Raw genomic sequence first — 20,067 nt, forward strand, 5'->3', positions numbered from 1 at the left:
GTGGGTCTATCAGACTTTTTCCACTTTATCAATCCATCTGTCTTTTTAAACCTTCAATTGTAAGATCTGATAGAGAAGAATAAGGCAGTAGCAATGGCCAGACATGCCTAACTATCGCAGATCAGTAAAGAGATCTGGTGTCACAGGGGTGGTCTCTCAGAGAGAAAACACGTTGCGCGCTACATGAATGCAACACGTAAACATGAGCCTTGAAGCCATTTCAGCTCTGCCTGTAAATCACAGAGGATCTTGTAAAACCTAGATCTCATCAAACTGAAGAAGAGCCTGTATTGATCTTCTGTATGTTATACTTGCATTTATAGTTTATGAGCATTCACACCTGACTTTATTATTTCTTTCCTCTTTCTTTTTTATTTTATTGACATTTTCCACTGTTTTTCGGACTAATTAATTGATACTTTGTGTCAAAATGTCTACTGTGTTTGCATTTTGCCAAAAGAGGATGTTATTTCTACTAAACCTGTGGTCAGTCAATCATAAAAGCAAATAAATATTTTCACAGTTTTTTCTGTTTACTAAAACAAATTTTAGTGTAAGGGTTTTCCTTTCCTTCCTTTTTAATTTACTAAATAGTTTTTTCACATATGTTTTTAGTTTTTAATTTAATTTTGTCAACTATAATAATTTCGACGCAGAATAATTCATGACACCTTTAAACACAATTCAACAGCAGATATGCCTCACATACTATGCTTGAAAAAACAAAACAACTATTCTGTGTAATTTCTGTCTCAGCTTTGAGGCAGGATGAATGAACGGTTACACTCCAAGTATATCTATATGTGGCATAGATTCCCCTTTTCAGTTGTATAAGCCATGTTTACAACGACTCACAATCTGTTCCTGTTGATGTTGTTTTTGTAGTTCTTGACACTGCAGTGTGAGCTGAGCAATGATCTTGTCTCGACTCCTCAGTTCCTCTCTGAGCACCTGCACTTCCTTTACCAGCACCTCCAACTAAAAACACACACGCACACAAACATATGCATACACACCCTTATTTTGGAACTAAAAAAAGAGCATAATAAAGTGATAGATCAAGAGATAGATATGTATCATATACCACATTTTCAGTCAATCTTCACTGTAAACTGCAGTCACAGTTTCTTACCTGTGTTGCAGAGGTACTGTCTTCAGATTCCACAGGAACATCTGCTGGAGTGTCTGTATCCTCAAGCTGGAGACAAACACACACATTCACAAGAGAGGGCACGCACACAGACAGAGAGTACACAGTGAGTTGAATCAATGGCAACTGCCTACAGCATGCCTCAGGAGCAATATCTCACTATGGTGGAATAATTTTACTCTTTAGCACATACACTCCACTGACCCTGAACTGTCAGCCACAAGTGTTAGATACCAGAGGCAGAGTTTGTTTTTGAACTAAAGACATTTATTTTATATCCAAAAATGTCCTTGTATCAGTGGCTACTTGTGTGTTCAACCTTTCTATAAACTCCTACGACATTAATGTAATTATTATCCCAATTATTTAATCAGTGCCATCCGCAGGTTTTTAGACACCAAGCATATGTACTTAAGTGGCTGGTATTTAATGTTTAATGAACATTTGTTTTTTGCCCTTCTCCCCCGTCCTTCTTCTCAGCTGTTTTTCTTTCCCTCTTTCTTTCTCCCTTTTCTTTCCCCCAGTCAAGTCTGTCCCGTATTCAGCAAGTGAAAATAAAATAAACAATAAAAGGTAAATCAAATGGACCATTACGGCAAAGCTGGGATGGTCAATTTGGTAAAGTAAATCCGTTGGGCATCTTTCTTCGCCTTTAGACAATAATTCTGATGGCAAAAGAGCCAAACGGGACAGGCAAAAAAAAAAAAAAAAAAAGTTTAATGAACATTTTGTCAACTAGCTTGGTAACAATTTTCACTTAAAGGGTACATTCCACTTCAGCCTCATTAATGTTATGTAGAATTATCCAATTATAATCTGCAGGTATAAAGAGAGTTGTGCTGGATTTTAGCCTTTGATTTGGGATTTAGCACAGCTGGAAGCTCATTCTACAATTGCTTTGAGTTCAGGATCATATGAAGAAAAAACTGCACAATTAAGAACAAAGTTGCTAAAAAATATATCTTCCCTCTTGAGGCTATACAGCCCAAGTGTTTGACTAATTGCAGCGAGCACGCTGAACAGATCTGAAGGAGACATTTGGATTAAACGTAAACATTACTTTTTATGCTGCTGAGGCTAAATTGAGTCGAGGCATTCGAGATAATTTTGTTTTACGGAGTGTGCAGTGTGAAGTGCCGGTGCCTCTGTGCATTTCTGCGATTGCCTAAAATTGGCAGTGTTTCAATAGAGAGACGATTTTATGTGTTCATCGTACATGTAAGTGCACATTTCCTCGTTCAGTTTCTTCCATTTCCCTTTTCTTCATCCCAGTCACCCAATCTGTTTCTTTCCTGTAAGTGGATTTCTCTGATTGACAGGGGTGCATCTATTAAGTGATCGCCTTCACAGACGCACATACTGTATATACAAAACGGAAGCACAAGTGTACTGTTGCACACAAGCCTTTTGAATCACACAACTTAATTCATTTTACTGAACTGAATTGCAACAATTCACAATGGATGAGGCCCTATGTGAATAAAAATAAAACTGGCCCAGTACATTAAAACAAATAGCAAAGTCTTGTCTTGTCTTTTATGATCTCGCTACACTGCAACAGCTACTGGATTTATGTAATTAGACACAAAAAAAAACCCCTAAAAATACTCAGTGTGGAAACCTGTTAAGAAAACTAGCTCCTTTCAGTTTTATTAAGACCCACTTTTAGTGTGTTCAGTGATATAGTCTGCCCCCAGGATACTGAAGAAGATTACTAAAACTAAACCTACAGAAAACTAGTACAAATGTATAATTTATAGACAGAACTGCAGCCAAAACACCCTCATCCCCATGATAAGCAGTGTTTATTATTTATCAGTGTGGATTATTAAGACCCAAAATAAAAGCCTGACTCTACTGTTCATGTAAAGGAGTACAAAGGTTTCTGTTATTGGACGAAGAATACTGGACAAATATGCAAGTAAGTGTATCGGTTTTTGTGTTTGCATCTGTGCAAATGTGGGTCGAACCTCTAGTAACGTTTTGAGCTTGAGCAGCTGGTTCTTGAGGAAGCTGCAGTCCTGAGTCATGTGCTCGAGTGCAAGTCCATCTAACACTGGCATGTAGCCATGCTCCCTGCCTTCCTTTCGGGCTGAGTTCTTTGAAGCTCTGAAACCATCATAATGTTGGAAGACGTGAGCCCTGAGGGAAAAACAAAATAACAAAGACAGAGAAACAGTGACATATTCAGTGTATTCATATCTTTTTAATTCGGCTTTTTACAGATTTAGACTCGTACGTAGTAGCTCAATAGTGTAGTGGTTTACACAATTGACTAAAACATGAAAGATTCCCAGTTTAAGGCCAGATGGAGACTCAAAACCTTTGGGAAATGCATCATGTGTGAAGTAAAATACAGATTAAAAACTGTGATGTACATGGATGCTGGATGAACCAATAGCAACCATAATGAGTTTTGTTTGGTTTTTTTAACATTTTTATAACATTTCTTACTCTTTCAAACCGGACTCACCTGGTATCATTATGAAAGTGATCTGATCCACTCCAGCGATGGTGTTTACGCCGCTGCCCCTGCCGATTGGCCCGCTCCGGGCGCTCAATATGGGACATCCTATCAGTCTCTATATAGAGAGAATATAAACCAAAGTGAGATGCAGTAAAGTACATATATGTATGTCTGGAAGAAGAGGACGTAGGTGATGGTTGGGGATTATGACCTAAAATTTGTAAAGCAACTGCTTGAGATGTAGCTTCGATGTAGAGTATAGCCTTAGAAAAATCACTTCTGGTGATACTGTTATGTTTGTGGGTGAATTTGAGGCATAAAAATGCAAAGACACATTTTACAACAGCCCTAAGTTACACGCACACAAAACTCTGTAATGTATTTAGTCCCTGTCATATGTCAATGTATCACTTCATTGCAAGCAGTAATTTCACCAACTGTTACCTGAAGTCACTGAATATCATTGAGTTTCTGTGATCTCTGGTCACTAGATCGCTGCCAGGAGCTTCCTGTGTTGATGAGGGCTAATTCTAACCTTTACTCTAAACTGAACCTATCCGTACTCTATCCTTAAAAAAGTGTTTACACTAAAAACGAATCATTTAGTTTCGTGGGTTTGCCTTCTACACCTAAAACAAAGTACTAACAATGTAATACAAACATACACAAAAACACAATAGCACAATGCACTACTATGAATGCCCTGTGGTAATGAATACCACTGTGCTTCTTTCAAAAACTCCAAAACATCTGCATGAAAATGATGAGATTATCCTTCTCATTCTCTCAACTGTTCCCACTATCAAATGCAAACAACTGCTCTCTCTCTCTCTTTTCCCCTCTATCTCTCTCTCTCTCACACACACACACAAAGTGACAAGCCATTTCATTTTCAAGGAGGTAAAAGGACACAGTATTTGGCAATACTCAATAGCATATAGCTGTGAAATGAACCATGACTGCAACAAAATTGACAACTAACAGAGCGCAACCCCCAGGAAATCAAAAGGACCCTTGACTTTCTATATACCAGATGCTCGTTGGACTGAAGGAAAATGGGTAGAAAGAGATAAAGAAAAAGAGATTTAAACAAATATTGGCAGACTAAAAGATCCAATCTGAGGAATTCAGCGGTTGTGGTTAAAATACTTTACCCAGAGTGTCACCTCATAGCACAGGAGCAGACAGTCTGTCTCACACTGAGCTGCTACATTCCAGGAAAGTTAACCACGTACAGTGACTGCTTTTCAGCTCAGAAAAGCCTAAAACAAAAAGTAAAACAATCTGAATATGTTCCAAGTGTGGGGAAAAAAATCCGTAAATGTAGAGAAACTCAGATGAAGACAAGAGCAAAATAACTCCTTGTCCAGTCAGCTGGTGAACTGTTAAAAGGCCAGAGAGAAAGTCAACCGAGCTCCCCTCCTGCCTGGCCCAGTCTTTGTTGACAGCCTTGTTTTTCTGGGAACTCCCTAGGAACTGGAGCCGGGGAGAGAGGACTGTGGTGGTGGTGGTGGTGGTAAGAGAGCAGATGAGGTGACTGGTTCGTGTCCAAGCTAGGAAGTCACCAGCTGAGACAGGCAAGAGAGGAAAACTGTGGCCCCTCTTTTTGTCAAGTGACCTGACAGCTGGATGAAAAGATTTTGTGAGGCCTCCTTTATCCTCCACTTGTTTTTTAAGTCCTCTTCTCCCCTTTTGCTCTTCCTGTTTTGAGCCGGGGTGTCTTTAGGAGTAACACCCATCCGTATCCCACATCTCTCGGCCTGCCCTGTGGGCTGGGTCAAACTGGAGTCCTCAGCCTGTCTGGCTTTCACTCTGCCTCACATGACACTAACTCTACCCATGACTTACTGAGCTATAAATATGGCTGCTACCCGAAAAGGATTAGGAAGCGATGACATTCCAGTTCACATTCCTCTAGAGTGTCTCTGTGTCCCTCTCTCAAAAACAAGGAGATCACGGTTTACAGACAAAATTCTAACAGTCTGTTTCTATTCTAGTTTTTTTTTTTTTTTACTTGGAAGCACAGATTCAAATCTAATCTCATAACCTTGCATGTGCACCGGAAAGCATGCACACAAAATCTACATTGCATTTTAGGAGATTGAAGGGAGTCTTGTTTGCACATACTGTATAGGCTTGTCAGAGGTATCGTGCATTAAACCCATTAGCCTTGAATTCTGCTTTGATAAGAATGGTTTTAAGATTGAATCACTCACTCGAGTTCAATAGATTTAATGACATGTGAAGTCAATCTCAACCCTTCTCTCTCCTTGTGACATTATCTGAAGAATCCAGTGATAATACTGTCAACACTATTATGAGGTGGTAATGATGTGACCTGATTACCTTTAACACCTACATAGAAGCTATTTTACTCAATCTTAATGAATCTGGAGTTTGATTAAATTTGCAGTGAAAAGTGAAAATGAGTAGAGAAAAGAGCCAAGACTCCACAGATAAAGGATCAAGGCAGAGGTGGGTGACGTGCTGTCTGAATATAAAACCATTAAACTAATCATGTAAAACCATACTGATGCTGTCAAGAGAAACATATGTACAGGCAGGTCTTGCTAAGCCTGTATATCTACTTTGGTCGTGTGTGTACCATATGCACACGTACCAAGTACATGTGCATCTGTTCATCCGTCATAAACACAGCCAAACAGCTGGCTGAAAACTTCTACAAAGTAGCTCTTATCCAAAGCCAGTTTTATGTCAGACTTGGAGCTGAAATTAATAACTTCATCAATCAAATATTAAAAGAGTCCACCACATTACAGACAACCCTGTATCCATTAAAAGAGTTTGCTGGATGTTTCTGAGGCAAATCTTCACCCAAGGATACCATTTGTTCAAGCCATTATATGCCACATAATGAGACTACTAGAAATAGAAAGTTCTGGCCTTGGCAATGGTTTAATTTACAGTTTTGATCAGAAAAGCTTTGCTGGAAGTATCTGCTTATAAATAAAAGAAACGGTTCTAGCCGATAAAGCTGCAGCAATTTCCATGGCCGCAAAATAACCTTACAAATCTGAATAAGATAACTGCAGTTAGGAACTACATGTCTATGTGTGTATGTCTGCAAGTACTCATGTGTTCTGACCATGCAACCCATCCTCTGGGAGGTCCACATCCAGCATGAGGTCATCATCATCCAATTCTCCTGTTGCCAGAGGGTCCAGGTTGTTAAGGATGTCCTGAAAATCACAAAAATAAACACAAAAATTATAGAAAACAAAAGCATTAAATAGCATCACTGTTATATTACTTATATATGAGTGCATTAAAGTTATTATATCAATCTGCTTCTGGGCAAAGTAATTTTTTTGGAGGAAGACCAACTACAAAACCAGGGAGAGAGAAAAAACAGGGCTGAGATGCAGTTTTTGCCTGTTGTTAATACATCCTTGCAAGCATATTTTTTGTGTGTGTCACATGATTTTGAAATGGATGCAGCCTTTCATTATTTCTGTTATTTCCAATCTATATTCATTGGCCAATTAATTCATTTACTAGAAAAAAAACAGTTAATGCAGCACTATCAATTACCTTGTCTTTGATACCGTTTCAAATGATCGTCTTACTCCAGTGCCACAACAGAAAGAAGATCATCTTATTCCATACATCAAGACAAAGACACCAGAACAGGCTTTCAGAAAAATATTGCCCGTTTATGAATAATAATTCAGAAAGCTTTGAAATTTCAACAAAACACTTCACACAACAGCCTCAAAATATGCAGCTATTCTGATTGCCGTGCAGCTGTCTACCAAATAATTCAAAGCACACCCAAAAGCAAAGGAAAGAATCAATAGTTCAAAGCTTTATTTTTCTACAGCAATTTTGTGCCTTATGAAGCTAAATTGACGGGGCTTTGACTAGAAGACAGAAGCATAAAATTACTCATTATTGAATATCTCGTGAGTTGCGCGATAACTTCCTTGTACACAGTGTTTCAGACTTAATGAAGAAGAAATGAATGAAGGAAATAGAATAAACAAAACATATTTTTGCATTCTTCCAAACGGTATCAACCAAAACGTGGGTGGAATCTTTGTTGTTTGAAGAGTCTGTATACAGATCAACCTGTCACTTTTGTTTTTTCTTTTATCATTTCTCGCTTCCTTTTTTCTGATTTTTGACTTTCTTCTCTCTCCCAGCCTGTTGCACTCTTTTCTCTAACCTTGTAACTCCCATCCAGTAAATAAAAGTTATAACACTAAAGGTAGAGAGAAGAGAGAATGTTTTTTGGGGGGGGGATCAGCCACCTCTAAATTTGCACAGTTAGAAATGTATATTAGCACCATTACTGTGACCCAACACTGAGGTAAAGGTAGATCCTTCTTTGCAGCAAGGCATTTTAACTCTTTAGCTATTTGATAGTTTCTCCATGTGTGCGCACAAATCTGTGTGTCTTGAAACAACTCAAAACATCTATAAAACAGTCACATAGCAGAGAGAGTAAAACAGCAGCAGCTGAGCTTGTTCAGCTGGAGCACTGGTGTGCAGTAAGAGGCATTTGACAAAACGCACAGCTTTGTACAAAAATTACACAGGAAGCACAAGTTTTTTATGAAGGATGGTGTTAAAATGCATTCAGTATAGACACCTAAAGCTTTGTGTGATATTATGCACATTGCAGAATCACCTGTCATGACTCCAATATCAAGGTAAATGAAATGTCAAATTATCATCCACTGAACAATATAAAATTCCCCCTATATCTTTCATCACTTCCTTCTTTTCTTCTACAGAAAATCATTTGGTTTTATCAATATACTCTACTAACATCAGCAACATATTATGGATCGGTGTTTTCTAAAAGGATACTTTGTCACGTCAAGACGAGGAGCAAGGGACTGAACCACCAAACTGCTTCAGCACCTGAATACAGAACTTCCCTTTTATTGACTGTCCTCAAATTACAGTTTGCACTTCCAGGGGAAATTTCAATTCACACTGGCAGGACCCAACAGCTTAGAGCAGTGAAAAATTCAGGATAATCTCCCAGGAGGCAGGTGGGTGTGCACCCATGTCAGCAGTAGATTGGATTAAGTTATATGTACACTAAAGTCCTCAAGTCCACTAAAGTAGTCATTTATGATGGCAATCCATCTCTGGCACAGATCTGGCCCCAGGTTAATTACTTAAAACACGGATAAAAAGAAGGAGCTTTCACTGTTTTCTGTGTATTAAGGATATCTTGTTGAATGCAATAACCCCTGTGATATAGCCAACTACTGTATCATCTTGTTAGGTTAGGCTGAGTATGAGTTTTTAAAACTAATTTGATCATGATGACTCTTAAAAACTGTTTTCTTCAATAATCAATCTGAAAGTCGCATGATTTGGGAACCTGCAGATTAAACTGGAAAATCAATCCCTGCTTACATATAGAAAGTAGCTTTGAACCTAATGTAGTATTGTTCACAAAAGGGATAACTATTTGGCTTGTAGCACATGAATTTGACAATTTTGACAATTTGATGTGCACATTTTAAACAGAGTTTTTTTCTCTCCTGCAATACAAACTCTGTAGGATGAGCAGCTTTCGGAACAATAAAAAGCCTCGGGTAGTTCTGCCAACTTAATCTGCTTCACAGTGCTTTGCTTACACAATGACATCAGCTGGATCTTCGAATAAACTTCTCCGGATCAAACACTGATTAAAACCGTCAGAGTCACTGAAAAAGGTCGAATGCTAAATTTCTTTCTCTCAGTTTTAGAGTTATCCCTAAAAAAAAATAAAATTCCAAGACTGCCAGCATGAAGACTTGGAGAAAAAAAAGTTCATGGTAGAAAACTTCATTGTAACCATTGTTTCCTTGAAGTGTAGCTTTTCATGATCTGCATGTAAATTAGCCTCATGGCACACAGTGAGCTAAAACTACAAGCTACAGATCTGGACAAAGTTCATCTTTGTTTTAACATTTTAAAAAGACAAACTTCGGGGCAAGAGAAAAGTTTAAAACCAACAGTTGCCAGGGTGAAGTTGTAGACTGACATTTTTTGTGGGTGTTTTTGCCTCTTTCAATCGATATAAAGTGAACTGCAATCCTCTGAGGAAATCCTACATTGCTTACTTTGGCAGGGTAGCCAAAACAGATCTTTACTTTTGTACCTCGCAAAATAGCATCAGAAGAAAAACACTGTGTAATCACAGCTTAAGTGTCAATGCAGTGCTGTTTCTTAAAAACGGGCTGGCACTGCATGGGTATCTATTGTTATGTGTGTGAGTGCGTCTGTGTGTGCATCTGTGTGTGCGTCTGTGTGTGTGTGTATGTGTGTGTGTGAGAGACAGAGAGAGAGTCATTGTAGTCCATTCACCCAAATACTCTGCAGCTTTTGAACACTCACAAATACCTTTTCTGAATAGAACCACCGCAGGATGACTGAAATGGGGGATAATTCCCGTTTGTACTCAGAGTCTTCTTGGCTTTAACAGGAATGGTTAGGCATATGCTGTGAGTGGTTAATATTCAATATATTCAGGAGTAAAATTCAAAGAACAACAACAAATCCTGGGTTCAGAGAGAAAAATGTCATCATCGAATCTCAGTTAAAATGAAAAGAAATATTATTTTTAAATTACTGGTCGAGCTTTAATTCAAACCAACATCCTGTCTAATAACGGAATTCCAATATACAGCAAAGAAGGTAAGCGACATGTTTAATTACAACTAAAGCATTAACACCTAAACTCCTAAATAAAAGCTGGTATTAAAAGCTCATACTTGTAAAAAGGCGACTCTGAGCAGACACAAAACTTGTCATATTAAGAGCTTCTTTGGCACAACCTTGATATAAATTACTCTGTTGCTGTGAATGTGCCTTTATAGCATAAAAATAATTTAATGAATCACTTTTTATACTCTACTTCTTTCCCTTAATGTTCCAGAAATTTACAGATAATAACACTGATCATTTGAAGATGTCTTCCATTCATTATGAACCCTAAAATACTGTCAAGTTTTTTACTATTAGATATAATGAGCTTCTTATCTTCCTACATAAAATCTTATTAAGTAAAATACTGTTTTTACATATATAGATCATTTGCATTCATCAAAGATACAATGACATAGCTAAAAATGTAATTTTTTTTCTCTTCAATGATACTATGTACTGGAAAGCAGAAACAGAGGCATTGTGGTGGGAATATACTGACTGATAGCAGCTGCAAAACAGAGTAAAACAGACCTGGAGAAAACTTGAATCAGCAGTATGTCTTTCCAAGATTTATCTTTCCTCCTCCATTTCATTTGGTGCACAGTGTTGACAAAATAACAGTGCTGTGCATAGTCTAGAAACTGTAGTCACAAACACTCGTATAAAAACGATCATGGTCACAAATAACAGTATGATAAACAAAAACAGGCTGCATTAATGCAGCAGTTCTTTAATACTTGTGAAAGTAAGACTAGACTCTGTTTGATTCTCATGTTACGTGCCATTTCATACCTTGCAGTTTTAAATAATTGTCACAGTTTTACATGTACTTTAAACAGGTATTTTACTTTAAAAACATATGCAATCAAAAACATTCAGTGAATCACATATCCTTTGGTTTGGACTATGAGAATACTTACTAAAAGCCTCACCCTCCTCAAACTAAAACATCTTCCTCCCTCCTTACAGTGCAGCTATAAGGATCTAGACCCTAGCAGCTACACTGTAAGGCAATCCACTTAGGGAAATGCACACATCACAGTGAAAGCAATCTAATATTGGGATTGCTTAATGATATTAAGCAGGGAATTATTTAAAATCGACTCACCTTTTATACTCACTTATTAGTTTGTTGTTAGAACTAAAACAAAGTATGTGCCCAAGTGAGGAAAATTTACCTGACATAGTTTTTCCATACCTTCGTTTGCTCATTTCCTTTGCTAAAAATGACTGGAATTTATTTATCTGCAATCCCAATAAGCTAGATCAAATATATTGGTAAAATCTTCACAGATGCACTCCTTGGACAGCAAGCAATAAAGCCTGCTAGCTAAATTTAAAGTCCATAAATTGATCACACTTAATCAACCCAATTTTGTCACTATAATTGATTTTGCAATTATCTTGGCAATCTGCTATGTTATTGGCTTTGTTCTTCCAAACAGGGCCCTAATAAAGCAGCTTAATTAATTCAACAGGTGGGGGTATAGCTGGGAATCCAAAGTGTTTATAAAAACATTGTGGTAATGATCACGACTCTGGGTATGAAGCGTGATCATGATTGATAACTATAGATCACATGATGTCATTTGACCACCATCTTCACAAGGTAGAACTGTGTGTGTCTGTGTGACAATACCTAAACAAAGGACTGAATGCACCAAAAGAGATGTACACAAAAACCACTATTTACCTTAAAGCGTTGCAGCTGTCGGTCTAAAAATCAAGACAAACAAAAGCAAGTGAGCTATAAGCCTCATTAAAACAACAGCATAGCTGGGGCACTGGCACCATGTTCCATAAATGGCTGAGCAGTCTGCAGACAAAAGGCTTAAGCACCTCACTCATTTAAACACTAATGAATTGACCTGTCTCAACCTGGCTCCATAAAAGCCTAAAATTAAAGGCAAAATAAATAAATCAGGGATAAGAGGAGACGGTAATTCTGCAGCTTTGAGGAAGCCGAGGGAAAAACCAAAGGATTACTGAACAACCATGAGTTTGGTAAGGAAACACACACAAAAGAGGGAGGGAATGAAGGAAAAAGGTAGAAAAAAAAAAGAACAGCTACCCAGGAGAAAAACGGATTAAAACATGCAGAATTATAAGCAAAAAAAAGATAACACTGAAGCATATTTCATTCAAGGTTTCATACTGTGAAGGGAGATGCTGAGCTGTAATTCCAAGGAAGGGAAATATTTTCTTTTAAATGAGAGAAAGTTCAATGCTTATGGGTTCAGGAAATCAACAGAACTAATTTAACTTCTCCATTTAAATGTGACCACAAAGTTCAGGTAAATAGGAATCAAATCAAAGCTCAAAAAAGCTCTGATGATAATGTCAAAGAACACAATCTAATAATCCTGCATTGCATGATGAAAAGGTTAATGTGGACTGATTCGACTCTACAGTAATTTGTGAGGCCAAACAGCACAACAAAACCCAATACCAAATGAAGAATTACACATGACTGTCAAAACACATTATAATACAAATGCGCTTTACAGAAGTAAAATGTTTTTAGAGCCATTACAATGCATATGGGTTGCTATTATTGTCCACAATAATAATAAATAGTAGAACGCATCAATCAGCATGTGAATTTCCTCCTGTGTCAGCTTCAGCTTTGTCTTCACCCACTGCGTTTATGATCGGCTGTGAGCTGCTTTAAATCAAAAACAAAAAAACAACCTTCAAATATTCAAGCAGTTTAAATATAAAATGTTCCCAGGTCTACTGGTGCTGTTGCATTCTATGAAACATTGAGCTGAGGGCTGGAATACATCGGCAGTAACTGTGAAAAGTGGCCCTCCATTTCACAATGCCAATTTTGTAAAGCTGGTACAGTACAGAGCTGCATGGTGCATCATGGGAATGTTATTATGAGCTCAGGTAGCCCACTCCTTGATTTTGCACAGAGGCATATGAATGCAGATAGGGCCACATATAGCCAGAAAAATACTGGCACACACAAACCAGTAGCACTTACAAGCGCGCACCCACATCGTGTTGTCTAAAGGATGCACAGCGCCTCCAAGTGGACTGAGCATGGCACTGCAGAGCAGTGCAGCGCAGCAATACCGGCAGGAAAGCAAACATCACATTCCAGATGCATAAATGCTATTGTGTAAGCATCAGCTGGACACTAGTGTTTACCTTTTGTTCTTAACTATGCTTTTTAAATACACCACATAAATTGGGCACAAGTAACCCACCTTTCTTTATTTTTCCAGCATTGAATTCAAGAAGAGTTTGTTGAGAAGCTGTGAAGTCAAACTCCCGCAGCATTTAACTCAATTACCCATTAAATAAACACAGGGTCTCAAAAGGTATTACACAACACATTGATTAAGCAGGACACCAATCTACTAATCCATTTGGAGACATCCACTGTTTTGTGACAGGATTATTTCTGCTGCCTTTCCTCTACTTATTACAAAAAAATATTTACTCTGTGAACAAGGGGAGAATGATTAATGACAGACACAAACAGATGGAAAGGAAATGGTAGAAAAAAGGAGTGGGTTAGAGAAAGCTAACTGCATCCAATTACAGTAAATGGGCTCATTTCCTCTAATCAAATAGCTCAGTTAAATATCTCAAAGGCAGATTCCCCATAGAGTTAATTTTCACACACCAGCAGTCACCCACTAAGTTTCCCTCTCTCTCTTTCTTTTTGGTCCTACTTATTACATGTTTTTCTTTTTTTAACTGCATTTCTCTCATCTAGCTTCTGCTCTCTCATTCACATCATACAACACGCAATATCACCACTGCCCTCTTCACTGACCACACTAGTTTTTCAAAAGAAATGGATACTGCATGAAGTAATTCCTCTACAAACGTCTGGGTTGTTGAGCTTTATTAAATACTCAGTGAAAGTCAATGCATCAGCATCATGACATTTATCCAGTGTCCAGTCACATCCAGAGATGCATCATCTAGCAGTTCAATGACAGAATTGAATCGAAGTGGATATTTATTTTACTCTATTAGTGTAAGATCTGATGACTTCTTGGCATGAACTCACTGTCATGTCCAAGAAACAAGTTTAAGAATATAAACTGAATCTATCTGAATATAAAAAGTGTTTCTCCCCATGTCTACATGCCTAAATGTTATTGCCACGTGACCCTTTATATGACTCAAGATTAAACAAAAACAACTTATTAAATACTGAAACTTAAAATATGACTGCTTGAATAAAATGCTCCCTGCTTGTTTGAATATCATGCTAGGAACACATTTTTAAAAAGGTGTGACGGAAAAATAAAACGTTGTTGAAATATGCCGTATCTAATTAGCCAGCAACAATAACAAACTACAATGGCAAATTTTTGTCATTTTACAGTGCTTTGCATGTGTCTTTAAAGTTTATTTTTTTGGGGGGGAAGGCATTCATTTAAAAAGAAACAAAAAATAATAATCTTCTTAGTTTTAATATTTGTTGTCTATTTTTATTATTTTCAATTAAATATAAGACTTTGAAATTGTTGAAATTGAAATTGTGAAAAACACCACATTTTGTTTTTATTTATATTTCAGAGAATCATTTGTTGTACTTGTGATATTTCTGAGTACTAATGAACATATATGTTTTAAATAAAAAGGGCAATAAACAGGTTGACGTGGACCACAAGATGACCAAATACACATGTCATGCTCCGATATGCTGTCCATATTATAGATTATATTATAGACTTTTATCGAGCCTTTGCTTTTTCAAGAAGTCTCCATCATGATAACAGTTGAACTAATCTATTAGAGAAATGCACTCAAACACACTCATCTGCATACACAGATATACTGACTGACTCCTGATCACATACACATGTCTAATGCACATGTGCTTGTAATGATCACAGCACTGAACAAATACAGGCACATCCTGTACATACACAAAACCAGTAGTGCTTTTTTGCTTTTGTATTCACTCCTAATCCGTTACTGTGAGATAAACACGTGGCACTTCCAGTGCCTTGAAGGTTGTGTCACATAATCAAAGTAGTAAACACACAAAGCGTATTATAAAATTTCTAATCCAGCTCATTTTAAGCTCTTTATGCATTCCTGAGATCAGGTGCTTGGGTACCAAAATATAGAGAATCAAAGCAAGGCCAGAAATTCTAATACTACACGGCTGATGAGCAGGTTAGTTTTCCTTTGAGACAGAACGAAGCCTTGGCATGAGACGGACAGAGAGAGCTGACTGAAAACTAGAAAATTTAGATTTTTCTTTTCTTACAGACTTTGTTCTGGCCATTAATGTATAAATATAAAAAGAAGAACTATTTGAAAGTGAAACTGACTACTGAACTTTGGCACCATGAAGGCAGCATAATCTACAAGTATATACACCATATTTTTAGACAAGACAGAACTAAACGTAGACTTGGCTCTTGAAATTAACACTGCATACATTATATTGGGTATATTTTAGTCTTCCATTTCTTGGTAGAAAAAATCAAAAGTCCTTTGAGCTCTGCAAGATGCTTGAACTCTTGTCTGCAGAAGCCACAGAAATGTTAACAGACCATTTGTTTAATGTGTAGCAGGTCATGCTTAAAGGCTCAAAACCTTTACATTTCCTTCAACTATCTCCTTCTTACTTGGAAAAAATCCAGTTCTCAGTCACACAAGCCTATTCTTTGCCAACTTTCAATCAGCTAAAGCAGCAGCTCTAAGTGTTCACCGAGGTTTTTAGCCTGAGTAACCACATAATCGCTAAAGGGTTTTGGCTGCTCTCCACCTCTTTCATTTTCTAAAAAATGCTACTGAGCTATCTGCCAGTTGACTTAAAGGCAAGGGGGAAGATTGGCAGAAGAAGAACGCTTACTTTTAACACAGATAATTGATTAATTATTCTTCAGAAATATGGATATCAAACTATTCCTTAATTTACTGTTTATTAGTTGCTTAAAATAATTTAAATTCATATTTTTTAAATCACAATCAGAGTAGAGTCAACTGAAAAAACTAATTGTGGGGTTTTTACATTTTTATGTAAAAATTAGTTAAAGGTGAAATGAGGACTTACTATGCTGTTCAGCTCTGAGTCATCATAGCCGTCTAACCGATGAGCCGCAGGCCCCCCAAGGGGCTCAAGCCCCTCTTCATCCCACATGTAGGTTCCACCAGAGCTGTTGGAGGGTGACAGCTCCACAGATGAAATCTGCGGGGCATCAGTCTGCTCTGGAGATAGCATCAGTGATCCTTGGGACTCCTGCATAGGACTTTCTTCCTTATGACCTGCAACCACATAGACAAAAGGCTGAACAAACACCACAAAGGATAGCACTGTATCTATTTGAATTTGTTTTCCAAAGGGTGAATTTTACCAGTCAGATCCACAGACTCCCAGTCACTGGTCTCATTTAGGAGGCTATCTAGCTGGGCATCACTGGCAGCTTTCCTGTTGTCAGGCATGTCCCCATCACTGAAAACATCTCCCACACTGTCGAAGTCATCTAGAAACTCCTCACTGATGTCACCTCTCTCTATAGATGAAGCAGAAGATAAGGACATGTCTTCCAGCGTCTCGGCTGCTGTTTGGCCAGCTTCGCTGTGCCCAAGACCACCGCTTCCTCCTCCTTTTCCTTCTGCATTCCCAGAGCTTCTGTCACTTTCACTTTGAGAATTGACTTTGTCAGCCTTGTAGGTTGATTCATTCTCCAGTAGACCTACACAATCAGAGGCAGTTGAAGAGCTGATATCCTCCTTAATGTTACCTGGTAAAAGAGACTTCTGCTGTTTAGCCTGCCCAGTTCGGGGCAATTTGTACACCCCACTGTTTGCCACTGACTTGGTCAACACACTACTGGGGAGCAGAGGCTTCCTTAAAGTACGAGGAGTAGTTGGTGTCGTAGTGATCAAAGGGCCAGGCAGAGAGGACGCAACTGATGAATTTTTGTTGTACTGAAGTCCTCCAACCCCACCTAAACCACCTGAACCTCCAAGGCTGCCATGCAGTCCTAAACCCACTCTTCCATTACTCAGTTGAGGGGGTTTGATAAAACTACTCCGAGGAGGCCGCAGCTGAGTGTTGGCCAGAGGCTTGGCTAGTTCCACAGCCCGATTAAAAGAGAAAGACCGTATCATAGGCTCACAGGTGGGCGAGGGAATCTGTTTAAAGTGAGTGAAACTATTTGAACGAACCATGTTGTCCAGTGCTACAATCTTCAGGCTCTCACTGGACTGGGATAGGCTGTCTTGAGAGTTGCTTCTGGTAGAGCTAGAGCCTAACCTTGGTCGCACAAGCCGAGATTCCAACCCTGTCTGAGTAGGAATGCTTGCACTATTAATACCTGTTTTAGAACTTCCATTCATGGGGCTCTGCCCTAACTTCGTCCCAACTTTGGGAGTCATCTTTGAGGATTGCTTTTGAATAGCCTTTGGGCTTGAGACAGCCACCATCAAAGAGCCTGATCTGCCCATCTTAGGTGTTGCTGGAGAGCCATTCTTTACTTCCTTGATCACAGAGGGAAGCTGTGTCTGAGCCTTGTCTTCACTTTCATCCTCAGGGGCAGTGGGAATGAATGGACTAGAGGGATTCACCCCCTCATCTCTCTTCAATTTTAGGGAAAAGGGTGACGCCTGGATCACACCATTTGGGCGTGTTGCTGATGGAGTAACCTTGCCATCTTGCGTAGGGGTGGCTGGATGTGCAGAACCATTAGAAAGGGCACTGGCGCCACTAGTTGAGGAGCGTCCACTGAACTTAGGCAGTCTGGATACCATGGCAGACCTGATGGATGCTTTTTCTTCCATTAGATGCCAACCGAGGCATGGAGCGGCATGGAATTTTGCACAGCTGAGAAAAAAGAAAATTGACATAAAAACAGAATAGCATGTAATTAGAGTGTCCATAACTTTACTTAGTGATAAAGTATCACACAGTAAAACATTTGAATTAATCACTAGTCTTTTAATAATTCTTATTTTTATATCCATCCTGCTGTCTAAATATCTAAACAAACTGTCTAAATAAAAGAAAAACAAATCACACCCCTCCCCTGCAATTCTTTTTATCTGTCATTCAAAAAAAAAAAAAAAAAACTACTTTTATTTTTTAAAATAATGTCAGAAACCAGTATCAGTGAACTCTTGGTTATTTATATAATTACAAAATATGTTAATTTGACTTTCGTGTGTTTTTCTTGGCATCAACACAAACCTGCAGTGGATCTGTGATGTTCAGTGTAATAACCTATTCAACTGAAAACCATGTTGCACTATCTAACAGATCTGTATAGTCACTAATTGTTTTGATACTTTTCTAATGCTTATCCCACTTGGAGTTGTTATTATAACAGAGCATCTTTTCCTCTGAGTGACATCAAAGCATACTAATGAAAGCCCAACCCAGAAAGCAGAATGCCAAACGCAGTTAAGATACTGCAACTAGCAAATGCACTCAGATGCACAAGCACACACATGCAATCGCGTGTTCTCATCAGCAATGCTATTATAATTATCTTGTAATTATCCAGTAATAGTTCTAAAGATATTCCTTTCCACCTGTCGCAACGGTTGCAATCTTCTTTTCATAGACTGTTTACTGTGAGTGGAATTAGAAATTAATCTGGCACGCATGGGGACCTGAAACTTTGTCACGCCAAGTTTGTCTTGGTGTGTGCATGCAGACCCTCGAGAAACAAAAAGGCTCTGCCCTTTCAGCTGTCTCATAACCACAAATTTGAATCCCACATGGTAAATCTGATGTCTCTTCACTGAAGTCTGCTGGAAACATTTGTGAATGTCTTAGATATTTCTTAGATATAAACTACTGAGATTAAGTAAATGTATTAAGATTAATAACAAGTTCATAGAGTGAGCTTTAATTTTTTTAGAGCTTTACAGATGAATAGCCCTGCACCTGGCACTGGTTTTGGAGAATTTGCTCCCAAACTGTCTTGCCAATGAAAAAAAAAGAAAGAAAAGGAAAGAAAAAGTGGGCAAATTGGTAGACACTGCCTGTGAGACAGGGGGAAACCAGAGCTGGGAAGGTGGCCAACATAATGAATAGTGAATGGAGGATATACAGTATTAAAGCCAATGAAGGGAGAATACAAGCCTGTTCCCTCTGGCTTATTGTTTGATTCATTCAGTTTCAATCACCCATGTGACAAGTGTACACGTGTTGGTGGTGTACCTGTATGTTATATCCATCTGGCTAGGGAATACTACAAATTGAAAAGTTGGTGATACCCAGATGGCTGGTTTAGTTGGCAGAAAGCAAACAATCTGTGTAAGGAAACACAGCAGTTACCAAAACTAAGTGCCAACTTAAAAAAAACCTACACCAAATGTCATTTAAAAATACAAGTTATCATTCAAGAAAAGCTTATTGTGTTGTAGCTCTGTGGCAGATCAGGAAGTTACTCCCATGAGTGGATCCCCTGGCAAACTGTCACACAGCTACAAACACACATACGGGAGCAATAATTCAATCAACTCTGAAGAGGTGGAGGGGGTGTGCTGAGTCACAATGTGGGTCTCCTAACCTGGAAAAACCTCTCTGCTACAGTTAGGGCTGGGTATCGTCACTGATTTCTAGAATCGATTCGATTCCGATTCACAAGGTCCTGAATCGATTCGATCCACGATTCGATTCAATTCAATTTGAATCTGGGAAATTTTGCCTCAGAAAGTCAGAAATATTATAATTCAGATCAGTACATTTACATATTTTTGTATCTATAAAAAGGAAGCTGACACTTTCCGGACTTTATCAAAGGTGTGAGCATCACAGCAGATGCCTTTGTGTCAAAGTAGCTGA

At 38.4% G+C, this 20,067-nt stretch overlaps 1 protein-coding gene across 7 annotated transcripts in view; it reads right to left on the reverse strand.

The window, feature by feature from the left end:
- Positions 1-20,067, reverse strand: part of ccser2a (coiled-coil serine-rich protein 2a) — a 50,922-nt gene that overhangs the window by 18,553 nt on the left and 12,302 nt on the right. For 5 of the 7 annotated variants that reach the window (XM_035904874.2, XM_035904875.2, XM_087850123.1 and 2 more), the window contains 8 exons: positions 19,441-19,532; positions 16,628-18,099; positions 16,327-16,538; positions 6,724-6,817; positions 3,624-3,732; positions 3,121-3,292; positions 1,133-1,198; positions 856-978 (listed from right to left, as the gene is read on the reverse strand). In XM_035904874.2, coding sequence (XP_035760767.2) covers positions 856-978; positions 1,133-1,198; positions 3,121-3,292; positions 3,624-3,732; positions 6,724-6,817; positions 16,327-16,538; positions 16,628-18,099; positions 19,441-19,457 — 2,265 coding nt within the window. In that variant the 5' untranslated portion in view covers positions 19,458-19,532. The remainder of the gene's footprint in view (positions 1-855; positions 979-1,132; positions 1,199-3,120; positions 3,293-3,623; positions 3,733-6,723; positions 6,818-16,326; positions 16,539-16,627; positions 18,100-19,440; positions 19,533-20,067) is intronic. The other 2 variants (XM_035904876.2, XM_087850124.1) reach the window with 1 other exon arrangement.

This window comes from Neolamprologus brichardi, chromosome 13, assembly GCF_056152115.1.
Source record: "Neolamprologus brichardi isolate AB-2024 chromosome 13, ASM5615211v1, whole genome shotgun sequence".
NCBI lineage: Eukaryota > Metazoa > Chordata > Actinopteri > Cichliformes > Cichlidae > Neolamprologus > Neolamprologus brichardi.